This window comes from Anser brachyrhynchus (assembly GCF_964034855.1).
Source record: "Anser brachyrhynchus genome assembly, chromosome: 14".
In the NCBI taxonomy this organism is placed as follows: domain Eukaryota; kingdom Metazoa; phylum Chordata; class Aves; order Anseriformes; family Anatidae; genus Anser; species Anser brachyrhynchus.
The window spans coordinates 13666926-13694787 of NC_137709.1; the positions used below are offsets into that span (position 1 = coordinate 13666926).

The following is a 27862-nucleotide window of genomic DNA, read 5'->3' on the forward strand; positions in this document are numbered from 1 at the left end:
CACGGCGCCCCCACGTGAGCCGATTGCAACACATGCGGCGCGGCGAGGGGGAGCGCGAGCAGCCGCGGGCCGACGTCAGCGCCGCCGCCAGCCGCGCGCCGCCGGGGGGGGGAGGGAGGAGCGGGCCTGAGGTGAGCGGGGGGGGGGCGCCGGGGGGGGGCCGGGGGGAGGCCGAGGGGGCCGGGCCGGGCCGTAACCGCCGTGCGCGTGCCCCCGCCGCAGGCCGCCGCAGGAGGAGGAGGAGGAGGAGGAGGAGGAGGAGGAGGGAGAAGATGGCGGACGATCCCAGCGCTGCCGACCGCAACGTGGAGATCTGGAAGATCAAGAAGCTCATCAAGAGCCTGGAGGCGGCCCGCGGGTGCGTGAGGGGCGGCGGCGGCAGTGGGGGGGGGTTGGGGGGGGGGTCTGGGGGGGGCTCGGGGTGCGGGGCTCGGGGCTCGGGGCCCGCCCCGGGGAGGCTCCTCACGCTGCGGGCAGGGCCGCGCCGCCCTCCTCGCCCCTCTCGGCCCCATCCCGGCCCGGCCCCGCCGCTCCCGGGAGGCCCCGCGGCTCTCGGCCGCCCTCGGTGCCGTTTCCCCCCACCCCCCCGCGGCCGGGGCCGGGTGCCGGAGCCGCCTCCCCCCGGCCAAAGATGGCGCGGGGCCGGTCGCTGTGCGGCCGGGGGGGCTCCGGGCGGGAGCGGGCAGCCCCTCGGGCCCCGGGGGCGGCAGGGACCGGAGGTACCGGGGCCGCAAAGGAAGCGAACGTCTCAGCCAAATGCACACCCAGGGCGGCTCCTCGGCCACCCCCGTGGCTGTGGTTCCCGCAGGCTCCTCCGGCCCGCTGCTAACCCGACCGGGTGCCTGCTCGGGCACCCCGCGTCTGGGCAGCTCCCGTAAGGCAGAGCGGTGGCCTTGCCCTTCCCTCAGTGCCGGTGGTTATTCCCCTCTGGAGAGGGAGCGTGGGGAGGCGTTCTGTCGGAAGCTAGCCTTAAGAAGAGGGAAAGGGGACGAGAACCCAAACCAGGGCTCTCTTAACACAGTTATTTTTTTTAATCTGGCTTGGGATGTGGCTGTGCGAGGGTTGGGGTGTAGGAGAAGGGAATGTGGAGCCGGGGTTGCCCTTGCCTGCAGCAGAGTGGACTTTGGCTGCCTGAGCTGACCGCGCAGCTGTGCCTTCATGCGGTGCTAACGGCTCGCAGAGCCCTGGTAGGGAGGCCCCAGCAAGCACAGAGCCCATGAGCTGCTTCTGCCGTGGTGCTGGGAGCCCCCGGACAGCTACAGGTGTCTGTTGCAGCCTGTGGGAACAGCTAACAGTGCTGAGAGGGGCTGGGGTGTAGTGGGGAAACATTTGGCTAGTGTTTTGGCTCTTCCCAGTTCAGAACAGGGCGGCACGAGTATGTCTGCGTGGAGCGGTGGCTGGCGGCCCATCATCTCTGACAGGCGAATGTTGCGGGGGTCGAGGCTGAAGCTGAGAGCTCCTGGAAGGAGTGAGGCGGAAGGGCTGGCGGGGACTGGGCGCACCCTGGGCTTTGGGCAGCCCCCTGGGGCCGCAGCCCTGGTGTCCCCCCTCCTCCCTTCTGTGTGCCCCACCACAGCTCAGACTCACTCTGGCGATGCTCCAAGTGCAGTGAGATGTGGGGAGGGGGGGGTTAGGGGAGCCCTCTGGGTCCCAGTATCTCCTCGGTGCTGTGATACTGCTGCTGCTTCGCTTACCGTGTGTGCTGGCTGCTAAACCCCCACCTGGCGACGGCTGCTGACGCCAGCAGTCCTCGCTCTAAGCAGGGTTACACCGGCTCTCTGTAAATGCCTGCCGTGCTGCCAGGAGGCCTGGCCGAAGTTACCCCGGTCTGTTTGGGCCCGGCGAGGGGAAGAGGTGCTGTGGCGCTCAGCAGCGCCGGGCTCCCCGTCACGAGAGGTGCGAGGCAGTGAAACAGGCTTTTCCTGCCGCCGGGAGAGTCGCTTCCTCTTCCTGCCGAGTAGGAAGACCTGTTCTGGGGTGGGTTAGGGGGCAAAGCCCGTAAATAGGGTGGTGTGGAGGGCCGGGGCTCCTTGGCGTCTCCACCTTCCCTTACTCATGTGCTCCTAATAGTGACCCAGCAGCAGTGCCCCAGTTTCAGGCGCTGGTTGTTCCTGCAGTGGATCAAAGGGAAATGGAGGAGGCAGGAGCTCGGCGTTGAATTTGTCTGGCACTTGGCGTGCTTTTGCTGTTATGCTGGCATTTCAGGAAAACCTCAGTAAAATAAAACCTCAGTAAAATCTGTGGGGTATTATCGAAGTGTGAAGGGAGCACAAGAGCAAGGGAATGCTTTTATCGTGTCTGAGACAGCTGAGGCAAGTGGCAGTATTGGCCAGAAGTCCAGGGGAGAAGATTGGAGCTGCAGCTTCACCAGGCTGAGGCTGCCGCTCACATTTTGAGGTAACATCCTAGCCAGAACGCCTGGCGTTACTTGTCACGCTCTGCTTAGGAGGGCTGCTGTTCTCATTGATAGCTGGGCTGCAAGAACCTGGCAAAACAATTAAAAACAAAACAAAACAAAACAAACAAAAAAAAACCCTTAACCTCCAAACTCTGCTGTCTGTCTCGTTCCTAAAGCAGAGGTATCTCCCGTCTCCTACCAGTCCTTCCCAAGCTGAGCTGCACTCTCTGGTGCTGTGAAGTTAATGAGTTGGTCTTTGTGCTGTGGCGATAAGGGAAGGGGAGCAGCCGGCATCTGCAGAACGTGTGAGGGAGAGCAAATGGGGCCCGAGTCCTGGCTAGAAAGGTTAATTGCTTCCAGCACGGAAGTGGAGCAGGGGAAGAGGCTGGTGATGGGCAGGCTGTGCCCTTGTGAGAAGCCTGGCCCCGTCGTTCATCCCCCGTGGCTCCAACTGCTCGGGTTCTCATCAGGCATCTCAGCTGCTCCCTTGCGGAAGGGCTCTGGTTTCTGAGCAGCGTGCGGGTGGCTCCTGTGGAGGCCCGTGCCCCTGGGTGGCTGCGGCTGCGCTGCTGCGTTCGGATGTTGCAGAAGCTCGAGCAGAGGTGGCGTTAGCCACTCTTTTTCCCCTTACGCTCTGTCTCAGGGCCTTTCTGTTAGTGCTTGGTGCAGTTTTCCAGTGCCGCTATGAAATTGACAATCCCTCTTTGTTCCTCTGCAGCTCTGAATAGTTAGCAGGACTGCGGGCAGCCTGTCTGCTAATCTAAGCTGTAAATGCTTGGCAAAATCAAGTATCAGCAACAACTAGCGGCCTCCCTGCAGGCTGAGGCCTGAGGTGGCACCCCGAACAGTGTTTGGAGAACTCAGAGCCGCGGTGATGAGGGCGCCCTGCTCCAAAACGGGTCAGAAACCCCTCTGCTGGGCGAGGTTCTGACCCTGAGTAAGAGCGCAGCGGGTGCCAATGCAGGGTGGGAGCCCAGTTATGATGGCAAAACCTTCAGGAACCCGCTGCCTTTGAGACACCTGCCTTGAACTTAAGGGCAGGGCTGCACTGCTCAGAACGGTAGCCTCGATTCTTCAATATTGTTCTGCTGAAACAGGGAGAGGAAGCAAACCAGACGGGTGTCTCTGGAGGCAAAGCCAAATAGAGCGAGTAGGAATTGAGGATCAAAACCTCTCCCCACACCAGGTGTTTTGGAAAGTGAGGGGACAGGACATACGCAGGCTTTTGAGCAAATTCAAAAACTGGGCCTGAATGGGTGGCTTGTTCTAGGTATAACAGGAAGAAATGCACTAAGGCAGGAGAATGGAGAAATAGGAAGAGAAGGGGAAATCTTGGTGTCTCCGGAGCCATGGCAAAGTGAAGTAAGGCTGCTTCTCACTAGGGTTTGGATGTTGTAGAGCTGAAACTTCCATCTGCTACAGGGGAGAAACCAAATGTGAGGCAAGAAGCTACCAGCAGAGACAGAGGTGTGAAAATGTATGGGAATTCCTGCAAAATGAAACACACGCTAGGTCTGTGTGAGTGGCACGAGCCTGACCTGTGGCTTACCCAAAAACGATTTGCCCAGCGCGTGTTGCACTAGGCTGCAGGTACGGCTGGGTTTGCCGCAGTCCACCCGGAGCCTTGCTGGCCCTGGTGGAAGGGCCCAGCTCTGGAACTGGCCTCAAGCTGCTGCTGCTTCCCCGCCCCGGGGTGGAAGCCTGCTCGGCTAAGGGAGGTGGTGGGGCCGTTCTGGGCGTCCTGGGGCGACGCCGCTTTGGTGACCGGGCAGGTCGGTGAGACTGAGACCCGCTGGGACGTCCTGGTGGCTCTGGAGAGCGAGGTGAGCCCTGGTCAGTGCTGCTGGCGGCGTGGTGAGCCTCTCCAGAGGTCCCCAGGACGGTAATGCCGGGGCTGCGAACGCTGCGCCAGCTGCTGGGGGGCGGCTGTGACTGTGTGCGTTGCTTAGAGAGTGACTGGGGTCGGTTAGACATCCTCTACAGCCTTGTGGTGCTCCTGGCTTCGTTTGGACAAGCACTGGGAAACTTTGGGGCTGCCGGAGTTGTGCTGCTCCGCACTGGTGAGCTGTGCTTCTCTCCTCAAGTACGCAGTGCGAACCCCCAGCTGCTCTGCGTGGCGTCCGCAGCACTTGACCGCAGGCGGAGCTGGCTGCGTGGCACCCGAGTGGCAGCTGTGTCTGGGGCAGCTGTTGAATCAGCTCCAGGGTGAGCGGCTCTACTGCACCGTGCGTGGTGCCCTGCTGGGGCTGAGCTCGTCGCTCGGTGGTGCCGTGCCTCGGGAGGAGGGTTCGGCCTGCCCTTACGTCTCTGCGACAATTTTCTGGCCGTGCTGCTTGAGCCGCGTGGCTCAGAGCCGTGCCCCCAGGGAGGCAGCAGGCCTCCCCTGCCTTCTCAGAGGGATCCGTTTGTTGTTGGGGCTCGGGGCTCTGGGAGTGGCGTAGCACCTGGTACAGAAGCCATTTCTGCGGAGCTGCAGCTTTCCCCTCAGGACATGGAGCACGATGGAGACCTTGAACCTGGGTGAGCTGGCGGAGCTGCGAGGGGCAGTGCTGCGGCACGCTGCTGCGTGGCTTTCCGACCTGCGCTGCGTTCAGGAGGCTGCTGCGCTGCTGTGTCCTGCCAGGGCCTGCCGTCCGATGGCCTCGAGGATCTCTGCGCAGCAAGCCCCTGCCTCGTGCAGGTGTCCCCAGCGGGCTAAAAGGCTGCTGGCACCTGGGCTGGGCCAGTCCTGAGGTAGAAATGGATTTCTGTCTTGTGTGGAGAGGACTGGAAGAAGCGTTGCCGGTGTGGCTGTGGGGTTTGTCTTAACTGGCGGTGAGCTTTCTGCTGCGGCTTTATGATCCGTCATTAAAACGCGGGGTGTTTAGGGAAGAGGTTATGATACGAGCTGATACTGGAGCTGAAGTGCTTCCGTGCAGTGGTGCTCTCTGCTCAGCTGTCCTCAGGGCGAGGCCCTAAAGAAGGGCACGTTCCTGGTACAGGGGAATGTTAGGATATTAACGTGCCTTTTGCTCTTGGTAGTGTGAGAAGGAAAGGGAGGGGGTGTTTGCGGACAGGCCGGTGCAGGAATAGCCCTAGTGTAGGGCGGGCAGTAGCTCTTTGCATGCTGCTGCCAGTCCCCGCGGTGCTGGGGCTGGGAGCTGCGTGCACGGGGCTGGTCGGACTCGGAACGAAGGCGGGTCCGTGGGGAGGACGTTTGGGTGGTGCGGAGCTGAGCAGGTCGAGGGCGGGTGGTGGAGGAGGCTCTGCGGGCAGCGGGGGGGCACGGTGCGGGGAGGGCTGCTGGCACCCTCTGCTCGCCTGTGCCGAATTGCTCACTTCTGGCCCTCCTCATCTGCTGCTCCCCCTGCTCCTGAATTACGGCAACGATCAAGAAGTGCCGCGTGAGTATGTGCTGGCAGGTGGCAGAGAATGGCCTGACCGGGAGAGCTGCTACGTGTCAGACAAGCTCTGGTCGCTGTTTTGTAGCCTTTGGTGGCTCGGTGGCCTGGTGTCCTCCCTTACAACGGCGTGAATCAGTGCTGAGCGGCGTGATTCATGCGCAGATCATCGCTCACGTAGAGCTAATGAATGAGACCCTGCCTGCTGAAGACAAATGATGTGGTAGGAAACGGGAATGAGCACCTCCAAAGAGGACAGGACAGACTTTTTTTGGCTTTGTGGCAACTAGATTCCCCGCCCCGCTGTTGGCTCCCTATTCCCACGTAGCTGTGAGGCATTAACATCTTAACGAGCAAATCTGGATTTGTTGCTTCAGCCCCTCGGTGTACAGCCTGTACCCAACCGGCCCATTAGCGTAATGCAACAAGTCTTTAAAACTTGGAGCATTAATAATCGGAGAGGGAGGAGGGAGAGCAGGGGAGCTGTGGCAGAGCCAAGGCTGCCAGTGAGCTGCGGACGTCAGAGGCGCGGCGGTGCCTGCTCGCTGCCCGGTAGTTGGCAGCGGGGCCGCCTGCGTCGGGCCGGGCGCCGCCAGCAAGGCCCGCTCAGAACGTGCCTACGCCGTTGGGTTTTTGGCACGTGTTGCCGTTGATCCAAGGATTTCCGAGCGCCATTGATCCACCTTCCTTGTGGGGCACGCGGTCCCCGCTCCAGCAGCACGGGATGAAGTCGGGGGCTCCTCCTGACCCGCGGGGCTGGGCTCTCGGCTGGTGCAGGAGCTGCTCCGGCTGAGGAAAGGAGGAGGCCGGGAGCGTGAGCTGCCAGCTCCGAGCCCGGGCGCTGCTTACGCTGAGCTGCGTGGAGCTGCACGAGCTGGACCCACGGGACAGGGCTCAGTTACCTGCTGCCTGCGTCGCCTCGGGACAAGTGACACCCGGCCACGTCCCCTGCTGCCTGCAGAAGGGGAGCTCCGTGACCCCGATCTTCCTTCGCCTCCCTTCTGTCCCCGGGGAGCGGCGCCTGCCGAGCTTGGGAGGCAGACGCTGGCGGCGGGCCAGGAGCCGCAGGGGGAGCACCGCCACCCCGCCGGGCAGCCCTGCCTCCGTGCCTCTGCAGGAGCAGCCGAGTGCTGCCTCCCCGCGGGGAGCTCTCCCCGGCTGCCGGAGCGAGGCTGCGCTGCGGGGAGCGGGCTCACCTCCCTGGGCTGGGGTGGGTGCTGGCGGGTGCTGGGCTGCACGGCTGGCAGCGCGGCTTCTGGGGGCTCCTCCTCGTTTCCGCTTCGGGAAGGTCGGTGGGTTAGGGTGAGGGCGCAGAACGTCTTCTCAGGACGCTTGTAATGTCCGTGCCGAGGCTGTTTGTGGTTACACGGCGCTTTGTGCGCCACCCTCCCGTAATGCCGTGTCCTCCGGCAGAGGGGACGGAAGGTTCCTGTGGGGGGCTGCGGGACAGCTGCAGCACGAGAGCTTGGCGCTGAGCGGGCCGTGGCGGCGATGATTGCGCGGCCTCACGCTGTGCAGCTCAGCAATGCCCGTTCGTCCAGGGAGAGGTGGCGTTCAGAGACACGGGAATTAACCGTCTGGGGTGCTCCTGGGGCCCAAGGTGGGGGGGGTCACTGTCCCCAGTTAATGCTTGTGCCGTACAGTACTCTGGAAGAACGAACGACTTGGTCTCCTGGCCCCACGATCCTTCCCTTGTGACCACACTTTCCCCCTGTTCTGTACTACTTCTGTGCTTCTGAGGTGGCACCAGGTCCAGGGACATCCTCCTCGCCACGCTTTTCTTTGGGATCTCATCTCCTCCAGTTCTTCGTATCCCTCTTTGGATGACCTGGAAGCAGGGAGGGGCACTTTGGGCTTTTAGCAGATTATCCTGAAGTGCGGTGCATGCTGTGGTGAAACGCGGAGCGTCTCTGAGGTGGGAGTTGAGGTTTTTGCTGAAATGGTGCAGTAAAAAATGCTGCTAGTGGCATGGCTTTCAGCTCTTCTTTAAACTTAAAGGGGCCCATGGGAGGTCCCAATATCTACTAAGCGGTGTTGTGGGCTCGGTGTAGATACCTGTGCAGCGCCTGTCCCCTCTGCGCTGTGTTTTGAGACCATGAAACGAGCAGGGTGGGTTTTCATCTGTGCCTGATGGAGACATCACACAGAGCCGTTGCTTCTCGAGCCGCAGCTGGACGGAGATCTGTTGGCTGTGCTTGTCACAGCGCTCGCCCCGCGCTGTGAAACGCGGGCAGTGCAGGCTTGGGGTGAGCTTCCCGATGACATCGCCTCCGGAGCACTGCCGGGATGCCGCGCCGCTGAGAGTCTTTGCTCGTGGGCTGACAGGATTTCTAGGAGAAGTGTTAGTGCTTCTGCCTCTGCAGTCGTCTGTCTAGATTGGGCATCTCAAGTGAGCTGGTGCCACTTCCTATTTGGAGAGGACTTTGTCTTATTAAAAGACACGAAGTCTTTAAAGGGCACGTCTGTGACCTGTTCATGTACTTCCAGCCATAGCTGATGAGCTGTAGGAGCACAGGCACGGAACTTCCTTGTGGCAAGGTCAGGCTGTTACACGCGAGGCTTTTATGAACAGGGAGTGTCTGGGGCCTGTGGTGTGTAGGAGAACCCAAACCAGCGCGTTTGGACTTGCCCATACCAAAGGCCACTTACTTTTTTTAGTATTTCATTTGACGTCTGTGTTCAGATACAGGATCAAAGAGAGAAAATAAAACCAAACGCAAGCAGTCAGCTCTTCCCTGCCATCGCTGCTTGTGTGGGGCTGTGTTCTCGACGCAGCCCTTGCTGAAGCCCCGTATGCCTGCTGGGCTGGGTGGCTGGCTGCCCAGAAGCGGGGCTCTTCGGAGGTACGTGCCCGGCTGCGGTAAGCTCTGCCTGGGATTACGGGGATATTCCTGGCAGCCATCTCGCAGCTGGCCAAGGGCGTGCAGCGAGGGGTCTGCTCAGGCCCTCACGTAGCTTTGGCAGCCTGTGCCGTGCAGGTGGGGGTGATGTGCACCGGTAACCTGCAGCCCTCTGGGAGGAGGCCGGGATTGTTGCCTTCCCAAGGTAACGTCGCTTGAAGCAGCGTGGCAGTGGTTACAGAAAGCTTCCCAGCTGCAGCACGTGGGTAAGAGCAGATTACCTGAAGGCTGCCTCACGCTCCTGCCAGTCATGTGTAGGCCTCGTGCTCCCTTGTTCCTGGGAAAGCAAGGTACTCGGGGACCTACCGCCCCGTAAAATATTCCTGTAAAATATTCCCATTTTGAGTCAGAGAACGAGTGACCTGCCTTGCCTCTGTACCTCAGCGTCACCCTGGGTGCTATTGGTGTGAGATGCTTCACTGTGGAACAAGTGCAGCTCAGCTGCTGCCTGCCAAGCCCCCGGGCAGGGCAGGGCAGGGCAGGCCGGTAGCTGCTATTTATACAGCACGCCTCTTAGGTCAGGGCTGTGCCTCCCCAGCGCGTACCCCGCGTCCCGGGGGGCAGGCTGTGACTGCTCCTCGCTGCCTGGGGTCGCCCTCCTCTGCCAGGTCAGGGCCTGCCGCCTTTGGAGCTCCGGGTGGCCTTTCAGGTGGCTGTCATACTGTGGTAACGCTGTGTGGGACGGGGGCAACTCTTGGAAATCCACTAAGGCAGCTTGCAGCGTTAGTGAAGGTGCAAGGACCCGCTCAGCTGTTCCTCGCCTGGTGGAAGCGCAGAAACCGGATCCCTGCAGCTGAGGGTGGCCGACCCAGGCAGGAGGCTCGGCCACAGCGAAAGCCATCCGGGGGGTGTCTTCGGCAGCTTGTCTCCAGTGCAACGCGCTGCTTGCTCTGTGCTCTTGCCTTCTGTTGTGGAGGCTTCTTCATGCTGAACGAAGAATGCAAACGCAGCGAGCGCCGCTCCTGGTGCCGAACGTGGCGTGGGACTGGGCGCAGCAGTGCGGCCGGGTGAAGCCTTCTGCGAGATCCCTGCTCGGGCCGCTGGGCAGAGCCCGGCGTGTGCTGCTCTTAGCCTGAAACACCGCAGCTGCTGGAAGGTGCCGGGAGAGCTTGGTAAGAGCAGGAAGGTCTTAGAGTGAAAGCAAGCCCTGTGGGTGCCCAGGCACCTGCTTGCAGGAACACCGGCAAACTTCTTCCTTCGCTTTCTGAGGACTAGGTTAGAAGTGATTCAGCACCTCGCGCCGCCCCTCACTGCGATAATCCGTTAACGTTTGCTTTTAGGCCTCTCGTGACTGGGAACGCCGCTTGTTTTGTCGTACAGTTGTCTGAAATCCAAACTGTACTAGCGCTGAGGTTTCAGTACCAGAACAGGCTGTCCTCTCCACAAACCTCACTTCGAAAGAACTTGATGTCTCAAGAGAACAAAGCGTGCTTGCTTTTGCCTCCCTCCTACCCCCAAACAGCTCTGGCGGGTTTTAGGAGCGAAGTTGGAGGTCCCCCTGGGATGGCTTAGGAGCGAAGGCAGAGCTTCGATCTCCAGCACAGATCATCAGAGAAGATACCCGATGTTGGTAGCTTCCAGGCCACGCTAAATCTGAGCTAATTGCCAATTACTGGCAGGGCTGGCGCGGTGTGATTAGTAACCATAGCACCCAGCAGTGAATGAAGTGCTTCTACCTTCCCAGGGGCTGGCGCTCCGTGCACCCCCTCCCTGTGTCTCTGCAGCCTGCGGCAGGTGCCCTTAGATCGTTGTTCTGCCCTCCAGTCCCGCGAGCAGTGGCACACTTTGTGCTGTCCTGCGGACGAGGATGCCAGGTTGTTACAAAGCAAACACCTCGATGCACATATTTACGTTACGGAGGCAGCTATTTGGCTGCTGTGCTGGCGCTTCTGAGCCCAGAATAGGGACAGCAACTGTCTCTAGCTGCTTAAAACTTCCTGGCTTCGTTCAGCCTGAAAGCATTAGCTTCCAGCTGATCTAGTGTAATTTGTCTTGGGTGCACTGAAACCTGGGGGAGCCTCTTGGCAGTGCTGAAAATCCTGTGCCTCTGAAAAGCCTTGGCACTCCTGAACCTGGGATCCTGCTGCGCCGACCATAACCGGGAGTGCTTCAGGCCCCTCTGCCTGCAGGAGCACCGGGGCTGACAGGGGAGGAACCAAGCTCGTTGCACGTTCGATCCTGAGCTGCCAGTGTGAGCGCTTCCCTTAATCCAGGCGGCTCCCTGTAAGCATTCTGTGATGAAGCTCTGCCTGGCGGTGTGCTGGCTGCGGGATTCGGGGCTGGCAGCAGCCCTCCAGGTGGCAAACGCCCCACGTGCTTCGTGCGGGGCTGAGCTGCTTGCTTTTAGGGCTGCACCTTGCCAAGGCCCCTTTCTGGAGGCTGCAGCCAGCACCGTGATCTCCTGTACGGCGTTCCCGGAGGGAATGCACTCTGAAACACTCAGCTCATCCAGCAGCGGTGCGGGAGGATGAGGCACAGGACTGTGCAGAAATCCTTCTGTTCTTGTTGAGGCATTGTGCGAAGCCTGATAGGAAACCTATCCGCTGTATTGCTGTGCAGAGTACTTTTTTTTTTTTTCCCCAAGCATTTTTGAGCTGCAGTTTTCTTAGCAATTCCTTGCTATGTTTTGTCTCACTGCTGTAATCACAACAGACGGAGCCGCAGGTTTTCAGACCTGACCGTCCTGCGGTAAGGTCACGTTCAGGTACGAGCTCGCTTTGGAAGGGGAAAGCTGCTTGTTTGGGGTCGGTTGGTGTGGGTCCCTGCTGCGTGAGGCAGGTCTGCGGCCACCTGTGTGCAGGTCCACTTCAGCTGGCGTCTTCCTGGTCTCAGCCTCCCTGGCCATGCTCCCGCTTGGTGCGCAGATCCCCACCGTGCCTTTGTGTGGGGCAGAGGGAGCCGGGCAGGGAGCAGCGGGTGCTCTTCCCTGCAGTTAGCTGGCTGCCCAACAAGCTGCTCGCCTGGGGGGGATTAGCAGCAGGCGGCAGCAGCGGTGTGCGGGCTGGGGCTGCCCCCGGGGGTGTCCCCACGTGGGGCTGGGCAGGATCGGGGTGCTGGGAGGTGCCGCTCTTGTGGCGAGCTGCGCGCCAGCTGCGTTGTTGGGTGCTGCAGCTTAGTGCCTGAAATAGCTTTGGCTGAGTAAATAGTGAGGAAGGCACAGCAAACCGGAGAAATGCACTTGAAGTTGGTAACGGAAGGTGCTTTCGGACGTAAATTGGGGCTGGAAATTGCGGAAGGATTTAAGCAAGCAGAGCGCTGTGCTGTGCTGAGCATGTTTGAGGCTCAGATGATGCATTCGCTCTCGTTTATAAGGTTCCTTTGCACTTAACTTGTTTGCAGCAATAAATCAAGAGGGTCTGTGAAGATCCCGGTGTGACTTGGGGCGGTGCAGCAGTCTGGCTGACATCTGATAAGATGCCGTGTGTGACATCCAGTAACAGCGCCGCACCTAGTGCTGTGCCTCAGCAGCCCCGCTCGTGCCCCTGTCGCTGCGGGGTTTCTGGGGCAGCGGGACGTAACACGAGACCGGGGGCTAGGATTTGGGGGCGGCTTGCACTTAAAAGCAAAAGGCACCTTGATGAGTGCTTTGTTGCTGGAGAGTGGATCTTGGGAGGGCACGGCTGCTGTTCCTCTCTGCTACACACCCCGGAGTACTCCTGTCCCTCGCTGTCTGCCCTCTCCCGGTTTGGTAACTTCAACAGAGGAAACGTTGCAGGAAACCTGTTGCTATCAGGAGAGGCACGGAGTGCCCGAGGGGCCCGAGGGTCCCATCTGCCGCCTGCCGCATCGCTAGGATTATCCCTTAGCTGGTGCAGGTAGGCAGGAGCTCTGCGGAGCTTTCTGATCTCTGGAAGCTGGAGAACCTCTCCTTTCAGAGGAAGAGATGAGCTGTGTGAGCTTGCCTCGAGAGTGCTGCTTTCAGAAAAGTCGGGAAGAGTCGCTTTCATTCTGATCGGCCTCTTGCTCAAAGGAGCCTGCTGGGACCGGGAGGCCATTACACGTCCCCTAAGGCCTGTGCCATTCACCGAGGTAGCTCGCTGCTTTAATTGAGTGGTACACGGAGTGTTCTTGGCTGGTGTGACCTGCAAGTCTGCGATAGCTGTCAGCATGGCTCAAAGCTCCTTCGGGGAATAATGCGTGCAAGTGTCTCTTTACGACTGTCTTGATTAGCGTGTATGGGGATCTTGGATATTAAAACCAATTAGTTGTCTGGAAGGTCAGGGACATATTTGACCCAGCATCTGTTTCAACTTGGCCTGAATTGAAGATCTTTGGAAGAGGGCTGTGTAACTTCTGTAAAGAGGCTAATGAAGTGATGCTTTTTAAAGCACTTCCCTGCTGCCTCCGTAGCCCAAACGCTTCGGGAGGATGCTGGCGCGTGGCAGCCTGGCACGGCAGCAGGCAGGTGCTGCCTTACAGCAGCTCGTCGTACCGAAAGGTTTGTGTAAGAGCAGAAATCTTTTTCTTTCGTGGCTGACGAGCGCGTTGTCGGTGATCTGACTCAGAATCCTGAGTACAGCTTTTGGCCTTGAGAGGGCTGGAGGGCGTGATGAGGCATCCGATTTTTATGCCATGACTAAATGTGCGCTATGAGGTCTGGGCTGCACTGAGATGATGCAGCAGCACTTCAGGCATCTGGGATGCTTCAGCAGCAAATGGGAGTTACCTGCTGGAAGGCAGATGGAACTTCCCTCGCTCCCATTTTGGCTGTGGATGCAGTTGACCCACAAGGCGCTCTCAGGGATTAAGACCTCTGCAGGATCCCTCCCAAAGCCATAGGAAGAACTAATATCAAACTTCTTTCATTTAGCTTAAGCCAGCTCTGTGATTTGTGGGGTCTTATCTCCTGCCTCTGTGCCTGGGCTTGGTGCTTCTGAACTAGCAGTCACGTACTTCAGCGCTTTATTTAAAGCAGCTGCCGGAGTCAGGGAGCCTCCCATGCAGCAGGGCTAGCACCAAAGCAGGAAAGTAGAAGATTGCTACAAAATGACCCTTCCAGTTCAGTTTTTGGTATTAATCTGAGGAGAGCAATGTGTTAAAACAACACTTGGACTGGCTAGTGCTCCAGCTGTCTGAGAACAAATGCGATGGGCTTTAAAATGTCCTTAAAGTATGTGGCTGCATTGTTTTAAATAACCTCAACCGGGGGCTGCTTTACATGCCTTTTAGCTGGCAGCCCCTAGCCTGTAACTATGTTCTTTGCTCCCCAAGTAGAATCCCAACTTAAACAAGCAGCGTTTGGAGGGCTTGCTTGGTAGTGACCTGCAAATCCTCTGAAGAGACTCTTATATTTTTTCTCCCATTGTTGTCCAGCAGAAGGGGAATTACACCCACAGCAGTGGGTCAAAGCATCCCTGGAGGTGGGGTGGAACGGGGGGCAGGAGGGAGGAGACTGGTCTGGAACGTGGTATGAAAATGCTCAGCGTTGCTTTGACTGGTGGCTGCTCACAACCCTTCTTCTTCCCTTCTCAGCAATGGTACCAGCATGATATCGTTGATCATTCCCCCCAAAGACCAGATCTCGCGAGTGGCAAAAATGTTAGCGGATGAGTTTGGCACTGCCTCCAACATTAAGTCTCGAGTGAATCGCCTTTCAGTACTGGGAGCCATCACGTCTGTACAACAAAGACTCAAACTCTATAACAAAGGTAACTTCTAGCTTGTGTGGATGCTGGCAGACTTCCCTTACTTGGAAGCACTGTTAAGTTCCTGTATTGTGCACTGTTCTGCTAATCCAATCTGTTGGCCTGTGCTGCTGTTTTGCTCTGGTGCTCCAGGTATGTTGCCTGTGGGTGGTTACTGTAGGGGTGGCCCCTGGGACTACAGTAGTAGGATGGTCCTGGTTTTTGGTAAGTGGGATAACTTGGTCCTTAGCCGTGCTGACTCTTCGAAACTTGTCCAGCCTCAAGAGCTGGTCTGCTGTAATTCCCTTGCATTAGATCGGTGGGATTTCATCCAGCAGAAACTTAGGCGTGCAGCTATGAAGCCTCCATAGCTCTGGGAGGAAGTAGACCCAGCCCATCTAAAATAAGTACTGGAAAAGGGTTTGTCACTCTTATCTTTACGCTGACAAGTGGCCTTCACTGAGGTGGTCAGTGTATAAATTGCTGTATTTGAGAACTAGGAAAGCTTCACGGGGATGTTCAGCTGTTCTCAGGGCTCTAGGAGTTTGGAAGCTCATGGGTTGAACATGCAAGTACACGTTTCTGGAGCGCTGCTCCGAGTCCTTCCTTCAGTGCTATCCAAGGTCACTTTTCTCCCACTGCCCTGAGCTGTTCAGTATATGTGCACTAAATTAGTTTGTTTTCCGCTGTAGAGATCTGGGAGGAAATGAAGTGGGGGGAAATTAAGGTACAAGACTTGGGAACTTCAAATTCAATTCTGTCTTAAGTCTCCTGGCTAGATGGTTAGTTTTTGATGGTTATGGCTTGCAGTATTTCACAGTGATCTCAAATTGCATTGTATCCTTTATAGTACCTCCAAATGGTCTGGTTGTTTACTGTGGAACAATTGTGACAGAAGAAGGAAAAGAGAAGAAGGTCAACATCGACTTCGAACCTTTCAAACCAATCAATACATCGTTGTATTTGTGTGACAACAAATTCCACACAGAGGTAAGAAGTCTCCTGTTGTCTACGGGTCTTGCAGTAATTGAAATGAAAGTGCTTTGCTAGACTCATTGAAACAATCCTTGGTGTGCCTGAGTCCACGGACTCCATAACAGCAGGCTCTAATTTAGCCTGAATGGCTGGCTTGTGACTGGCTACTATTCAAAAATGTGTGATATTTGGTGAAAGGAATTGATGTATTGTACAGCTCCTGCTAGAGCTGACTTTATGGCCCAGCAAGCAACTGCTCAGTTTGTTACCCATGGACATGAGCTATTCCCTGTAATTGGAGGCAATGTTTTTTTCTTCTTAACGCTAAAGGCCCATAGATCTTATTCCAAGCCAGGCCTTAAAGTAAAGCCAAGATAATATTAGTGCTGCCAGTCTTGATATCGGATGTGTTACCTGAGACCCTTGATGGAGAACTGGCATGCACTTAATCTATCTGGGGTGAGATGGGATTATATTCATCCGGCGTCTGCTTGCCTCAGTGAAATGGCTGGTTTGAGGCATATTATGTTGCTGTGGATCGCAGCGGTCTTAACTTCATGAAGTCAGTTTGTGTGTATGTCTGCTTTGGCTCTGCACTGGCAGAGGTCTCGGTGTCTCTAGGAGACTGATTGCATTTCATGTCCATGACGTTCACCGCAGTGTGAGGAGGGAGGCGTAATGGCTTGTCATCAAACCCAGTTGACACGGGCTTGACAGGGCCTTCGGTGATGTAGTCTGCTTGGTTGGTTGGGTTTTCAGAGGTCTGATCCGTGGCTGAGTTTCAAAGGGCAGGAGCACAGGCAGGAGAGGGTTGTTTGTCGCGCAGGTGTGAGGTACATCCCTGTGCTTCTCCTCTCCCCGCCGAGGGTGAAATCCCAATACGTCTTTGACCTAGCAGAAGTAACAAAGCTAGGTACAACTTGTGGAAGTTCTGCTGAGCCCCTGTGTCCGTAAGTCGTTGAAACCAGGAGGTAAGCAGGGGACTTCAGGAGAGAGTCAGAGGTGGAAAGTCAAGGGAGCCATTTGTCCCTGCAGTTGTTGGCGGTGGGTGGGTGGAGGTAGGCTGCCTTCTGCCCTATCAGCAAAGGGATTAATTCAGTCTTGGCTGCAGCTCCTGCTTCAGGGCATTGATTCAATACAAAAAAGTAGCTGCTGCCCAGTGGGCTGTTCCCGGGAGGCAGCTGTAAATATTCTGCTGGTGTGCAGCCCTGCTCTGCAAGGCAGTACCAGTAACTTGAGAGGAACTCGTGGTAACTGACACTGCTGATGACGTGATTACTGCCAGCACCTTTCTGCAGGGGCTGTTTGCTCTCCTGTGCCTTTTGGAATGCGTGCTCATTTTATGTGGTATTGTCTGCACTGCAGAATCAAATCTAGCTGTAAAAGCAATGAGTGACGTTAGCGCTGGAGTTCTGATGTGGTTGAGGAGCTCTGCTTTTAACCTAGGGGTTCCCAACGCCCAGCTGGAACTTGAGAGATGGGCGTCTGGCTGAGTACCCAACAGATGCCTTGTGGAAGTGAGAACCTGTCAAGGAGCAGAAAAAGGACATGGTCTTCAATGTTAGGCTGAGGTGGAGAAAGGAAGCTCAGTCCAGGCTGAAGGAAGAGAAATAAAAGCACCAGTCCCTTCTTTGTGCTTGATAGGTCAAAGGGTGGAATTGCTGACAGAACTAATGAAGGGGAAATTGGGGGATTACTGACCATTGGATACTTTATGAAGAGTGAGAGGGAATCGAGAACATCAGAGCTGCAGTCATTTGCTGCCTGGCAAGACTATCTGATAAGATTTCCTCTAGATATTTTATTGCCTGTGTGAAACTGAAGTAACTTCCCAAGAGGGATATGAACCCTGATGTATTTCTGAAGAGTAGGATTTACAATGACTTATTTTGATACCTTGGCTGGAGCATTCATTCCAGTCACACGATTTGCTTGGCTCTGTCCCAGTTAAATAGATTGCAATGTAATATGCCACTTCCTCCTCTCATTCATCCCACTGCTGAGGAATTAATACAGAATATTTACTTTGGCCAGAAGATTCCATTAAACCTTAGTGTCTCTGTTTCTTTTAAGCTTGAAACCCATAGACTTGGTTGTGTGGATTTTGGATAAAGATGACTGTTCTTTATTCTTGCCATTCAGTCCAATAATCAAGCTGGCATGCGTGCAGGCAGTTAGGAGTCCAGTGGAGTAAATCATCACCATCATTCTTTCGGTATTAAACTAGTGACTTGAAACCATCTGGAACTTGATAAGTTCTCTGTCCTGCTAATGTGTTTTTGCTAGCCTGGATATAACATCAGGAAAAGGAATCCTGCTGTGCTGTTTTTTGGGCACGTAGAAGTGAGCAGTGTGTGTGTGCTGAATGTGCCTGCCAGCTTGTGCTGCCTTTAAGAGGGAACAGTAGCTGACAGGTTCCTTCCAAAAAGGAGCGTCAAGTTGAAGTACCCACAGATGTCGCACACCACCAGAACTAGGGTTGAGCAGGAAATTGGACAAAAGGAACTTGGAAGCCTTGATACCAGGCAGTCTTTCAGTTGTCAGTCAAACTGATTACAGGATGAATTTAGTTCCCTTGTTTAAAGAGAAGAAACTTGCTGGATAACTTCTTTCTCCCAACAAATGCCGTGTCTGTCTTCTCTATGTAGTTGTTCATGTGACAGTTATTGCTGCTGTTACTTAATTCTGCTTTGTAAGGCTGAATCTTTGAAACATCTACTATAGGCATTTCGTCGTCCGGCCTTTGGGAATTCCTGGGGTCTGTGACTCTAGCAGAAGGGTACTTGTGCTAGTTGGTGAGTTGGAAGGCAGGCTGTCTTGGTGCTCTGTGTAAAGCTGATTGACAAATAGCCCAAGCAGTTAACTATATGGGTTCAGCTTTCCTGGCTGGAATGCCAGGAGAATTACTCTTCCAGTTTTGCTAGCTGGAGAGGTGATGCAGCCTTGTGGAGGTGTGATCCCTTTCACCTAACCCTTCCAGAGCCACACTTTAGGATTTTGCTGTTACACCTGCACGTGACATGTGATGAGCTGGTAATGCTGTGAAAAGAGTTACCAAACATCGGTTTCCTTTCAGGTCCTGGCAGCACTGTTTGTAGCTATCAGAGGTAGTCCTGGCAAAGCACAAATAGAGGTGGGGCAGAGAATGGAGTGAGAGCAGCCCTGAGGAGAAGGACCTGGGGGTGCTGGTGGAGGAGAAGCTCAACAGGAGCTGGCAATGTGCACGTGCAGCCCGGAATGCAGTCGGCTTTTGGGGCCGCACCAAAAGCAGTGTGGCCAGCAGGGCAAGGAAGCCCTGCCTTCAGCTCTGGGGCTCCCAGCACAGGAAGGACACTGACATGTTAGAACGGGTCCAGAGGAGGCCATAAAGGTGATCAGAGGCTGGAGCACCTCTCCTGTGAGAGGCTGAGAGAGGTGGGGCTGTTCAGCCTGGAGAAGAGAAGGCTCCGGGGTGACCTTATAACAACTTCAGATACCTTAAGGAGGCCTACAGAAAACACGGGGAGGGACCCTTTGTTAGGGAGTGTAGTGACAGGACAAGGAGTAATGGTTTAAAACTAAAAAAAAAAGGTAGATTTAGTTTAGATATTAGGAAGAAATTCTTTAATATAAGCATGGTGAGGCACTGGTACAGGCTGCCCAGAGAAGCTGTGGATGCCCCGTCCCTGGAGGTGCTCAGGGCCAGGTTGGATGGGGCTTTGGGCAACCTGCGCTAGTGGGAGGTGCCCAGGTCCCCACGGCAAGGAGGTTGGAATTAGATGATCTTTAAGGTTCCTTTCAACCCAAACTGTTGCACAATTCTGTGACTCCTCAATCTGCAGTTCTTAGTCTAGTTTATTTGTAAAAATCACCATGAAACTGACCTTTATTGAGGTATAATGTGCCTGGTAGTCTTTTGAACCAGGGTCCTGGACAAACTGGTGCTTACTGCTGACAACTCTTGTTTTCTGTTCCAGGCTCTTACAGCGCTGCTCTCTGATGACAGCAAGTTTGGCTTTATTGTAATAGATGGTAGCGGTGCCCTCTTTGGAACTCTTCAAGGAAACACAAGAGAAGTCTTGCACAAATTCACTGTGGATCTTCCAAAGAAGCATGGTAACGCACTAGCGTATCTCTGAGCTGTTTGCAGCCAAATACCGTGGGGTGGGATGTGAGGGCAGAAGCAGGGAACTTAGCCTGTATGCTTGTAGCTGGACGCCACTCTGTGCTCCCTTAAAGTCTGACAGCAAAGACTCTAGTCTGAGCCTTCTATCAAAATTAACAAATCACGGTAACATGCGGTTGATCTTAAAGCGGTGTTTATTTCTTGGTGCATCTGGCCCTTTACTTGGCTTTGAGGTGGTCTTCACCAAAGATTACTAGCAGAAGTAGTAATAACACCTGCATCTCAGGGTGTTGCATCCAAACAACAGGGAAAAACAAAACTTGTTCCGTGCAAGAAGTAAAGAAGTGTAATGGAGCAAGCAGAACTCTACAGTGCACCACAATATAGTGCAACTAGTGAGCCACTAATGAATTGAGTGAATTGTCTGTCAGCTACCTCCTGGCTTACCATCCTTCTCTGTAGAGTAGGCTGGGACAAAATGAAATAAACATCTTCAGTAAGTTCCTGTAGCAGAGAGCACTGGGAAGCATTGCATCAGCAAGAAAGGTATACGAGGCAGTGTAATAAAGGAAATAGCTTTTAATGCAGGTACAGGATATAAAGTGTGGAGATATTCAAAATTTCTATAGAGTTGCAAGTCCAAATAAAAAAAAAAATCCTGATTTGGGATATGTGGAGAAAAATCTTTGTGTGAATGAACACTCCTTTCACTTGCTGTTCCAGCTGAATACCCCTAGCTCAGCTGGAAGCAAACTAATTCTGAAGGCTGCGTCTGCCCTTCAGTTCACTTATTCAGGGCCCAGTGGGGACCATGTACTAACAACCTTCCCAAAATTAAACTACTTCCAAATTACTACCTCACCTTTCTTGTTTTGTAAAGGTAGAGGAGGTCAGTCTGCCTTGCGTTTCGCTCGTTTGAGAATGGAAAAACGACACAACTATGTAAGGAAGGTAGCAGAGACGGCTGTGCAACTGTTCATTTCTGGTGACAAGGTGAACGTGGCTGGTCTCGTTTTAGCTGGATCGGCAGACTTCAAAACTGAATTAAGTCAATCTGACATGTTTGACCAGGTGAGTGGCCTTTTCTGAGCAAAGCTCAAATGTTTAAGCTGTCAGTAGTAACACAGTGATACTAGCTGCATCTCTGGAGACGTGTAACCTTGGTGTCTTAAGTGATTTGACTAAAATGAAAAATCTTTTGTATCCTAAAGATGTCTTCCTTTCCTAATGCATTCCTAAAGACACCCTACAGATGCCTTTATTTCCTAATAAAGGAGGTAAGATCTCCTTTTCTTAGTAACAGTGCTTAAAGAAATCTGTTCTCCCCGGTTTGGAACTGATGTTCGTGTTCTTTGTGTTCCCAAATCTAAAGTAGAAGCCTTATGGGAATTAAGCTCGACTAAACCTAATCTCTATGGCCCTGCTGCCTGAAAACTGTGCTTCAGTATTAAGTATTCAGAGGTCCCTCTGACTCAACAACCTCTGCTTACAAGTGAACAAAATAGACTAATGCCCTGACTCTTGCCAGGTACTTATTCTTGAGGCATTATGAAGTAGTTTTGTTATAATAGAGCTGTCACAGACTTTTTTTGTCTCTTTCTTGTTTAGCGGTTGCAATCCAAAGTGCTCAAACTAGTTGACATTTCCTATGGAGGAGAAAATGGATTCAATCAAGCAATTGAATTGTCAACTGAGGTCCTCTCCAATGTGAAATTCATTCAAGAGAAGAAACTAATAGGTATCTGACTACGTGTTTAGCCTTCTCCTGAGCCAAGTATGCTTCACTGAATAATCTGGTCTTGATTTAGACCTTCTGGTAATGCCTGCGTGTGCTAGCTCAGCCCTGCAGCGCTGTCTGTGTTGGGCAGGGCACAGTTCTCCAGACACCTTCTGAAATACTGCAGGACTGAATGACACTTTAAGAAGTGTTTGCTCTGTTGCTTTTTTTCCCCACTGGGCTCCTCTGATCTTCTGCTTATCCTTTCATCAGAGGTACCCTTAGTTTCAGGCATTCTGGTGACGTTGGGGTGGAAGAGGAGAAAATCTCAGATTTTTTTGCATCTCAGCATGATAAGAATTAAGGTTTATTTTGTTTTTAAGATGGCAGTCGAAACGATCCCTTGGTTGACAGTCAGCAGACACTGCTTTTGACCTGAAAGTACAGGAGGGCAATAGTAACAATAGCTACCTTATGCTGGAGAGAACAAAGTTAGGTAGTGTCTGCTGGTGGGTTAGTCCAATGGAGTGTTTCATAACTAAGGGGAGCCTTTAAATGGAGCGAGCTTCCTGACAGGGCAGGGCTTGGTAGAGCTGACTTACTGGTGATGAATATTCTGAAGTACATGCTTTGACATGCTGTCGGACAGCTTGCCTTCCTTCGGCAGTACCACATACTTTTCTGGTCTCTTCTTGCATTCAGATCTGGCATGTTAAAAATCCGTGTGGCATGATCTTTGTGCCTGACGATCTGTTTCTTTGTATCCTGGCTACAGGACGATACTTCGATGAAATCAGTCAGGACACGGGGAAGTACTGTTTCGGCGTTGAAGATACACTAAAAGCTTTGGAAATGGGAGCAGTAGAGATACTGATAGTCTATGAAAACCTGGATATAATGAGATACGTTCTGCACTGCCAAGGCACGGAGGGTAGGTAGTGCTTCTGTGGGACCGAAAGATCTGTGAGGGGTTTAATGCTTAAACCACCTTACTTGGGTAGGCTGTGCTGGAGGAACTCCTCAAGGTGGTGGTCTTTAAGGAACCGATCAAGGGGATGTTGTGTAGGCAGGGTACTGGCTTGCAGTTTCCCAGCTGCTCTGGGGAAAAAGTCTGAAACTAGCAAGCTTCCGCCATGGAGAAGAAGAATTGCAGTGGTGGGGTGATAATGTCACAACAGTGGCATCAAGTCTGCCTTTTGCTTGTGTCCGTATAAATGTGATACCAGTGCGCTGTAGAGGAGAAACTGACTTGAGCCCTATGTCCTGAAACAAAATTCATATGAGCTGTGTATAATCAGTAAGCCTATGGCAGGACCTCTGCTTTTTTTTGTTTGTTTGTGGTATGGTGGTTTTGTTTTTGTGGCACTATACACTACTGGTGTGCCCTGTTGAGTTTTCCACAGAGCATCCACTAGGACGGAAGGCAGTGTTAACAACCAAGCCTTCTGTGTTGTAATGGCTCCGTCTTCAGTCTCCTGCTATTTTTAACCTGCTTCCGATAGCTTCATCCAACCTAATATTTTTTTTCCTCTCCCTTCTCAGAGGAGAAGATCCTGTATTTGACACCTGAGCAGGAGAAGGATAAGTCCCACTTCACAGACAAAGAGGTATTTTAGCTTTGGGGGCGGTACATTTATTCTCAGTGTACTAGTGCAGTACTGTGAATGTCTGAGCTTAGTTTGTCACAAGCACATGAGCACGATGACCTTTCTGGTACCCAGAGGAGACTTCGAGAGGGTAGTCCGTGGCTGCTCCTGTTCTCCTTCAGTCTAACGCCTGGATTCTGGCATTGTTTTTCTTCAATCTTTCGTGCTGCCAATTCAGAGGTTGTGGAAATGAGCTGAGGTGACAGGCAGGACAGCGTATTTGACCACCTTTTATCCATCCACCAGAAGAGTTAAGTCTGTCCCTTGCAAAAGGGGTGGTCATCTCTGTCTTGCTTTAGGTCTGCCAGGGCAGCCGTTCCCAGCTGCTTTTCCTCCTTTTGGGGTAATTGCCAATTCCTTCTGTGCACAGAAGGTTTACGGTGTTATCTGCAGTGATATAGTGTTTCTATGCCAATAATCACTTGACCTTCTACTTACAAAACTCTGCTTTTTGCCTCTGGATTTGCAAAGATCAGTATTTCCCAGAGTAAACAGTGCCTGGTTAGAAGAATACCTATGGACTGTTTGTGGGGTAAAAAGTAAATCAGCAAAACAGTGAAAATATAAGAGTGCAGCTTGAGGTGACAGTTGAATGGAAGAATAAATTTCTTTCAGAGGCATTTTCTCTCTGACTTCCACACTGGCTTCTGTAGTATGGAGGCCAAAACAAGGCTTGTCAAAACTTAATTTCTTAGCATCAGGAGTCCTGTGTTTGTGCCAGCATGTTTGCCAGTTGTGTCAGCGGTGCCTACCACCTGCACCCTGGCAACTGTGTTGGACTGCTGGAGCCTGTAGAGCATTAATGCAGGTGTCTGAGGACAGAGAAGATACTGTTGATGTTTAAGCCAAAGACAGCTTGTAGTAGGAGTGTTTTCTGTAGTTAACGTGCAATGAGCTTAACATTGTGGCTTTTTTTTCCCCCTCAAACATCTACAAAGACTGGCCAAGAACACGAACTGATAGAAAGTATGCCCCTTCTGGAGTGGTTTGCAAACAACTACAAGAAATTTGGAGCAACATTGGAAATTGTTACAGATAAATCACAGGAAGGATCTCAATTTGTGAAAGGATTTGGAGGAATCGGAGGTAAACTGCAGAAGAAAAGTGTTGTGGTTTGTCTTTTTTGTAATGGTTGATTCGATAATCCGGTGCCAACACAAAGCAGATGAGTCCTATTCCTACTGGTCATTATACTAGTGTAAGAAACTATCCTGTTCAGCAGGGGTCTTCAGGTGAATTCATTCCACATTCAGCAAGATGATGCTGCATGTTAGGCAGCTGTTACTTTCAAACTGTGTTCCTCAGGTCCTTTTGTCCTTCATAGTGCACAGAGGGTGAACTGTCCGTATTTCCAGCTGCTGAATTTCAGAAGGTGTGAACTGCTTCACTCTGTATCTGCAGATGTTTTGTGGAAGACCATGCCCTGCTATGTAGAAATGGTGTATGACAAACACCAGCTGGATTTTTGAAGCAGTTGGATATAATACTTGTCTCTCAGAACTTCTCCATATTTTGCTCTCCAGTCTTAAGCTTCTTTTCAAAACAGAGTATTATCGGCCCAACTTTGTGGAGAGGCGGAGGTTCTGTAATCGTTTGGTCCCTCTGTTAAACTTGATAACCAGTTTAGCCTTTAATTTGGCAGAGGTGCAGGTAGTTAATGGGCTTCAGCCTGACAAAATCAGTAGCAGGGTAGAGCAAAAACACCTGCCAGAGACTGTGCCCTCCCCAGACTCGCAGTTCTAGCACAATGCATTACTTATTCACTGAGGTGCTAAATGCTGCCACTTGCTGTGTGTAGGTTGATGGATGTAGAGACAAATGTAAAGAGGAATTTCCAGGGGACAATGAATGTTACTCGGGAAGAAACAAGTTTGAATAGTCAGGCTACGTATGGAGCAACATGTCTGTGAGCTTTCAGGGTTTATAATTTCAGAGGTCCTTCTCGTCCTGCCAGATCCAGGCTCTTTGCGTGGTGGCTTGTTGTTTGCTACCATGCTCCCGTCCCTGCACTTTGAATAGAATTTACCTAAGTAAACCTTTCCAGGGATAAAGGCATCCCGGAGACCTGGCTTGGTGTGTGGGGTAGGAAGAGTCTAGCAAGACAGCCAGCGAGTATAGCTCACTGTAAAAGTTGCTTCAATACCAACTGCCTGCTGAACTTAACTGATAGGCTTCAGTCTGAGCAGTTGTATTAGAACAAATTGCCTGTTACTGGCATTTCTTGGAGATACCATCCTAGAATAGGCTCAGCTTTGCCAGAAGAAAGCTGGTCTAGGCTGGGCAGGTAGGAATTTCTTCCTTCAGACAATAAATTACATCAGGCTGAGATGTGGATGTGGCGTGTTCACTATAGCTGTGTGTTTGCTGCCAGCCATCAGCTGGAGCCTGTCTTGGAGCACAAATGCAGAGTTAGCTTCTGAAAACTCAGCTGAGAAACTCTCAATGTGCAGACAGGGCTCAATAAACTGCTTAATGCCTCTCTAGCTCTTTGCGTTTTGAAGAAGCTGAAGTGTGTTGTTTTTACCAGGTATCTTGCGGTACCGAGTGGACTTCCAGGGAATGGAGTACCAAGGAGGAGACGATGAATTTTTTGACCTTGATGACTACTAGGTAGTCGACCTGGGTCCGGCAAAACGTGCCTCGCCCCTCCAGCATCCAACCCAAGGAGCAAACTCATGGTGGAAAACACAACAGATCCCTGCCTTAGAATTGGAACATTTCCAGAACTTGATCCACAAACATTGGATTTAAAAAAGCAAAACCCTACACTTTGATTTGTCATAGTGTCAGTACAGCAGCAAACTACTAAGTTCCTATATGCCACTTCGGACTAATTTAAAAAGAATCCCAGTTTTTACTTTTACTCTATGGTGAAATTGGTTGCTCTTGTATTTTATGGAAATGATTTTTTTAACCTTCATGATACATTAACTGCTGTAAACCTCTTCCTTCAAAAATTAATAGAAGTAAGATCCTACTGGTTTGTTTCTTTTTACTTTGATTGGAGAAATCAATTGCTGCATTTTGCAGCAGTGTGACCCATTTACATGGCACTCTCAGCTTAGACTGCAGAAGAAGAAATGTAACGAAATTGGAGCCATTCATTCTCTTCAAAAGAATGAGAAAGCACTTACCTAGAGTGCTAGCTTATAAGGTGTGGCTTGCAAATTCAGATGGTTTGGGGAGGCTTACCAGCCAAATGTGCTTTAATCTATTTGCAGAAGCACTGCTCTTACAAACTAGGAAATGCACTTCATTGATTGCGATGAAAATGCTGCTGAAGTCTTGGGCTTAATTGGATTTGAGCAGTGCAGCCTTCAGTTTTTTTTTCGGTGTTGACAAAAATAAACATACAATTTAAGTGAAGTAAGGTACATTTTGTTTTGTTCCTCAGTCTTTTTTTTTTTGCTTTAGGACTGCGTAAGGTTTCCTTGATTATGTGAATTTGATTGAACCCACAGTTCTTTAATGGAAAGCGGGTATTTTTTACAGGAATAATTAGTAAGTGGAGCCCTTGACTGAAACCTTAGTACTGGTGCATTTGGAGTCCTTGATACTAGTATGTTGGACGTTAGCACAACCCACTGGGATGTCCATCTCCCAGCACTAAGGAAGTCTGTTGTAGTGGCTCACAATTGTCCTGTAAATCTGATGCTGAACTCGAAGGCACCCTTAATGGGTTAAAACTTCTGGTTGCATCAAGACTCAAAGTTTTTTGTCATGCCCGCTATATAGAATGCGTTTCAACCTACTAGAAATGGCTAAGGGTTTTTCAGATAGTCTCGCAGGCGGAGGATGAATTTAGCACTGGCATGAGGTAATGCACAAGTCTTGCTTCTTTTTCAGGGTTATTGGGTTCTCTGATGGGCGCTTTGACATCTTAGTGCCCGGGAGTCCTGGTCTTCGCTGGCTCATCAGTCCGGGTGCATCAGTCAAAAGCAGCCACTGTTGCTAGTTGCATACCTGTCCATTTTTTTCCAGTAATCCTGTTTCACTTGAATGGAGGTGGAGCTTGTCTTAACCTTCTGCCACGCTGTTCTTTGAGGTCCAAAATTACTGTCATTGTGAGCAATACAATTTGTAACCCTGGTTTATAACCTGGCAGATGGCTTTGCTGTTGTTTTCACATCAAAGCTGGAATCTCTCACGGAAGGTGTGACTGGGTCTGCCGCAGATGTGCACAAACCCAGGTTTGAACATGTTTGCGGTCTTCAAAGCGGTATGTTCTGGATTTTGCCATTGTAAATGGGTCTAATGTGACATGACAAGACCAGAAAAATTGGATGTAAATTTACATTTTTGAATATACTGCTTGTTGTTTCACATGATACATTAGGGTATGCAGCTCCTTTTTGTAGTTTTTATTTTTACTATTTAAGTTTGGAAATGATGCCAAATTTTTGTATTTCTTTAATCAATGTGTTCTCTTCAGTGATATATATTGCATTATATATTGATGTGTATATCAATATATACTGATATGTATTACACTTACACATACAAACACGTTAAACGGGGGTGAAAAATCCTAGCCTTTGCATACTATATAGCCTCTGCAGAGAGATCCCAAGCAGTGATATCTTGGTGTTGTGATGTACAGAAATGGAGAAGAGTATTAAACCATATTTAAGAATATAGTACGGACTCCTCATTTATTTTCTTCAGTCCAAGAAATGCCTATTTACTCATTTCAATGCCAGCAAGGATTCAGGTCGGTACTTGGGTTTAAGGTGGCTGTTTCATAGCTGAGTGTGAGTACGTCTTGTTTCTTCATCGTGCTGAGCAGAAATCCACCTTGGGGGGGAGGCGGGGGGAGACAAACAGATCGGGTTGTGCAGTGTTAGCAAAGGTGGTCTTTTGAACAAATGAGCTGGAAAATACTTTGCAGATACAGAAAATCGCCCTTAACGCTCCCATCCCAGGACAGTTGGGCATTATTTTTTTGAAAGGCCTTTTTGTAGGACCCTACCTCTTTGTGCGGAACAAATCCAGATCAGAGCTGTATTTGCTGCATGGGCCTGCCTGCTCTGTTTTTTCCTGATCCAAAACAGATGTATTGATGCCTTTTTCAGAGAATAGTCTGTAAAAGATGTCATCAATATCAGGAGTTTTAACAG

The 27862-nt window shown here is 52.1% G+C and overlaps 1 protein-coding gene across 1 annotated transcript; it reads left to right on the forward strand.

Moving 5' to 3' along the window:
- Positions 1-27380, forward strand: ETF1 (eukaryotic translation termination factor 1). The gene is made up of 11 exons (XM_080555867.1): positions 1-131; positions 223-358; positions 14151-14326; positions 15153-15292; positions 19234-19372; positions 20263-20453; positions 20991-21120; positions 21875-22030; positions 22642-22706; positions 23684-23831; positions 25273-27380. Exons 2-11 carry the CDS (start codon positions 273-275, stop codon positions 25353-25355), a joined length of 1314 nt encoding a protein of 437 aa, XP_080411993.1. The 5' UTR covers positions 1-131; positions 223-272; the 3' UTR covers positions 25356-27380.
- The last annotated feature ends 482 nt before the right edge of the window (positions 27381-27862 follow it).

Excerpts from the sequence above, each read along its gene's own strand:
- ETF1 (XM_080555867.1), top strand. The coding sequence starts at position 273 with ATGGCGGACGATCCCAGCGCTGCCGACCGCAACGTGGAGATCTGGAAG. Across the intron at positions 15,293-19,233 it reads ACAACAAATTCCACACAGAG|GCTCTTACAGCGCTGCTCTC; the intron begins GTAAGAAGTCTC and ends TTTCTGTTCCAG. Across the intron at positions 22,031-22,641 it reads GCACTGCCAAGGCACGGAGG|AGGAGAAGATCCTGTATTTG; the intron begins GTAGGTAGTGCT and ends CTCCCTTCTCAG.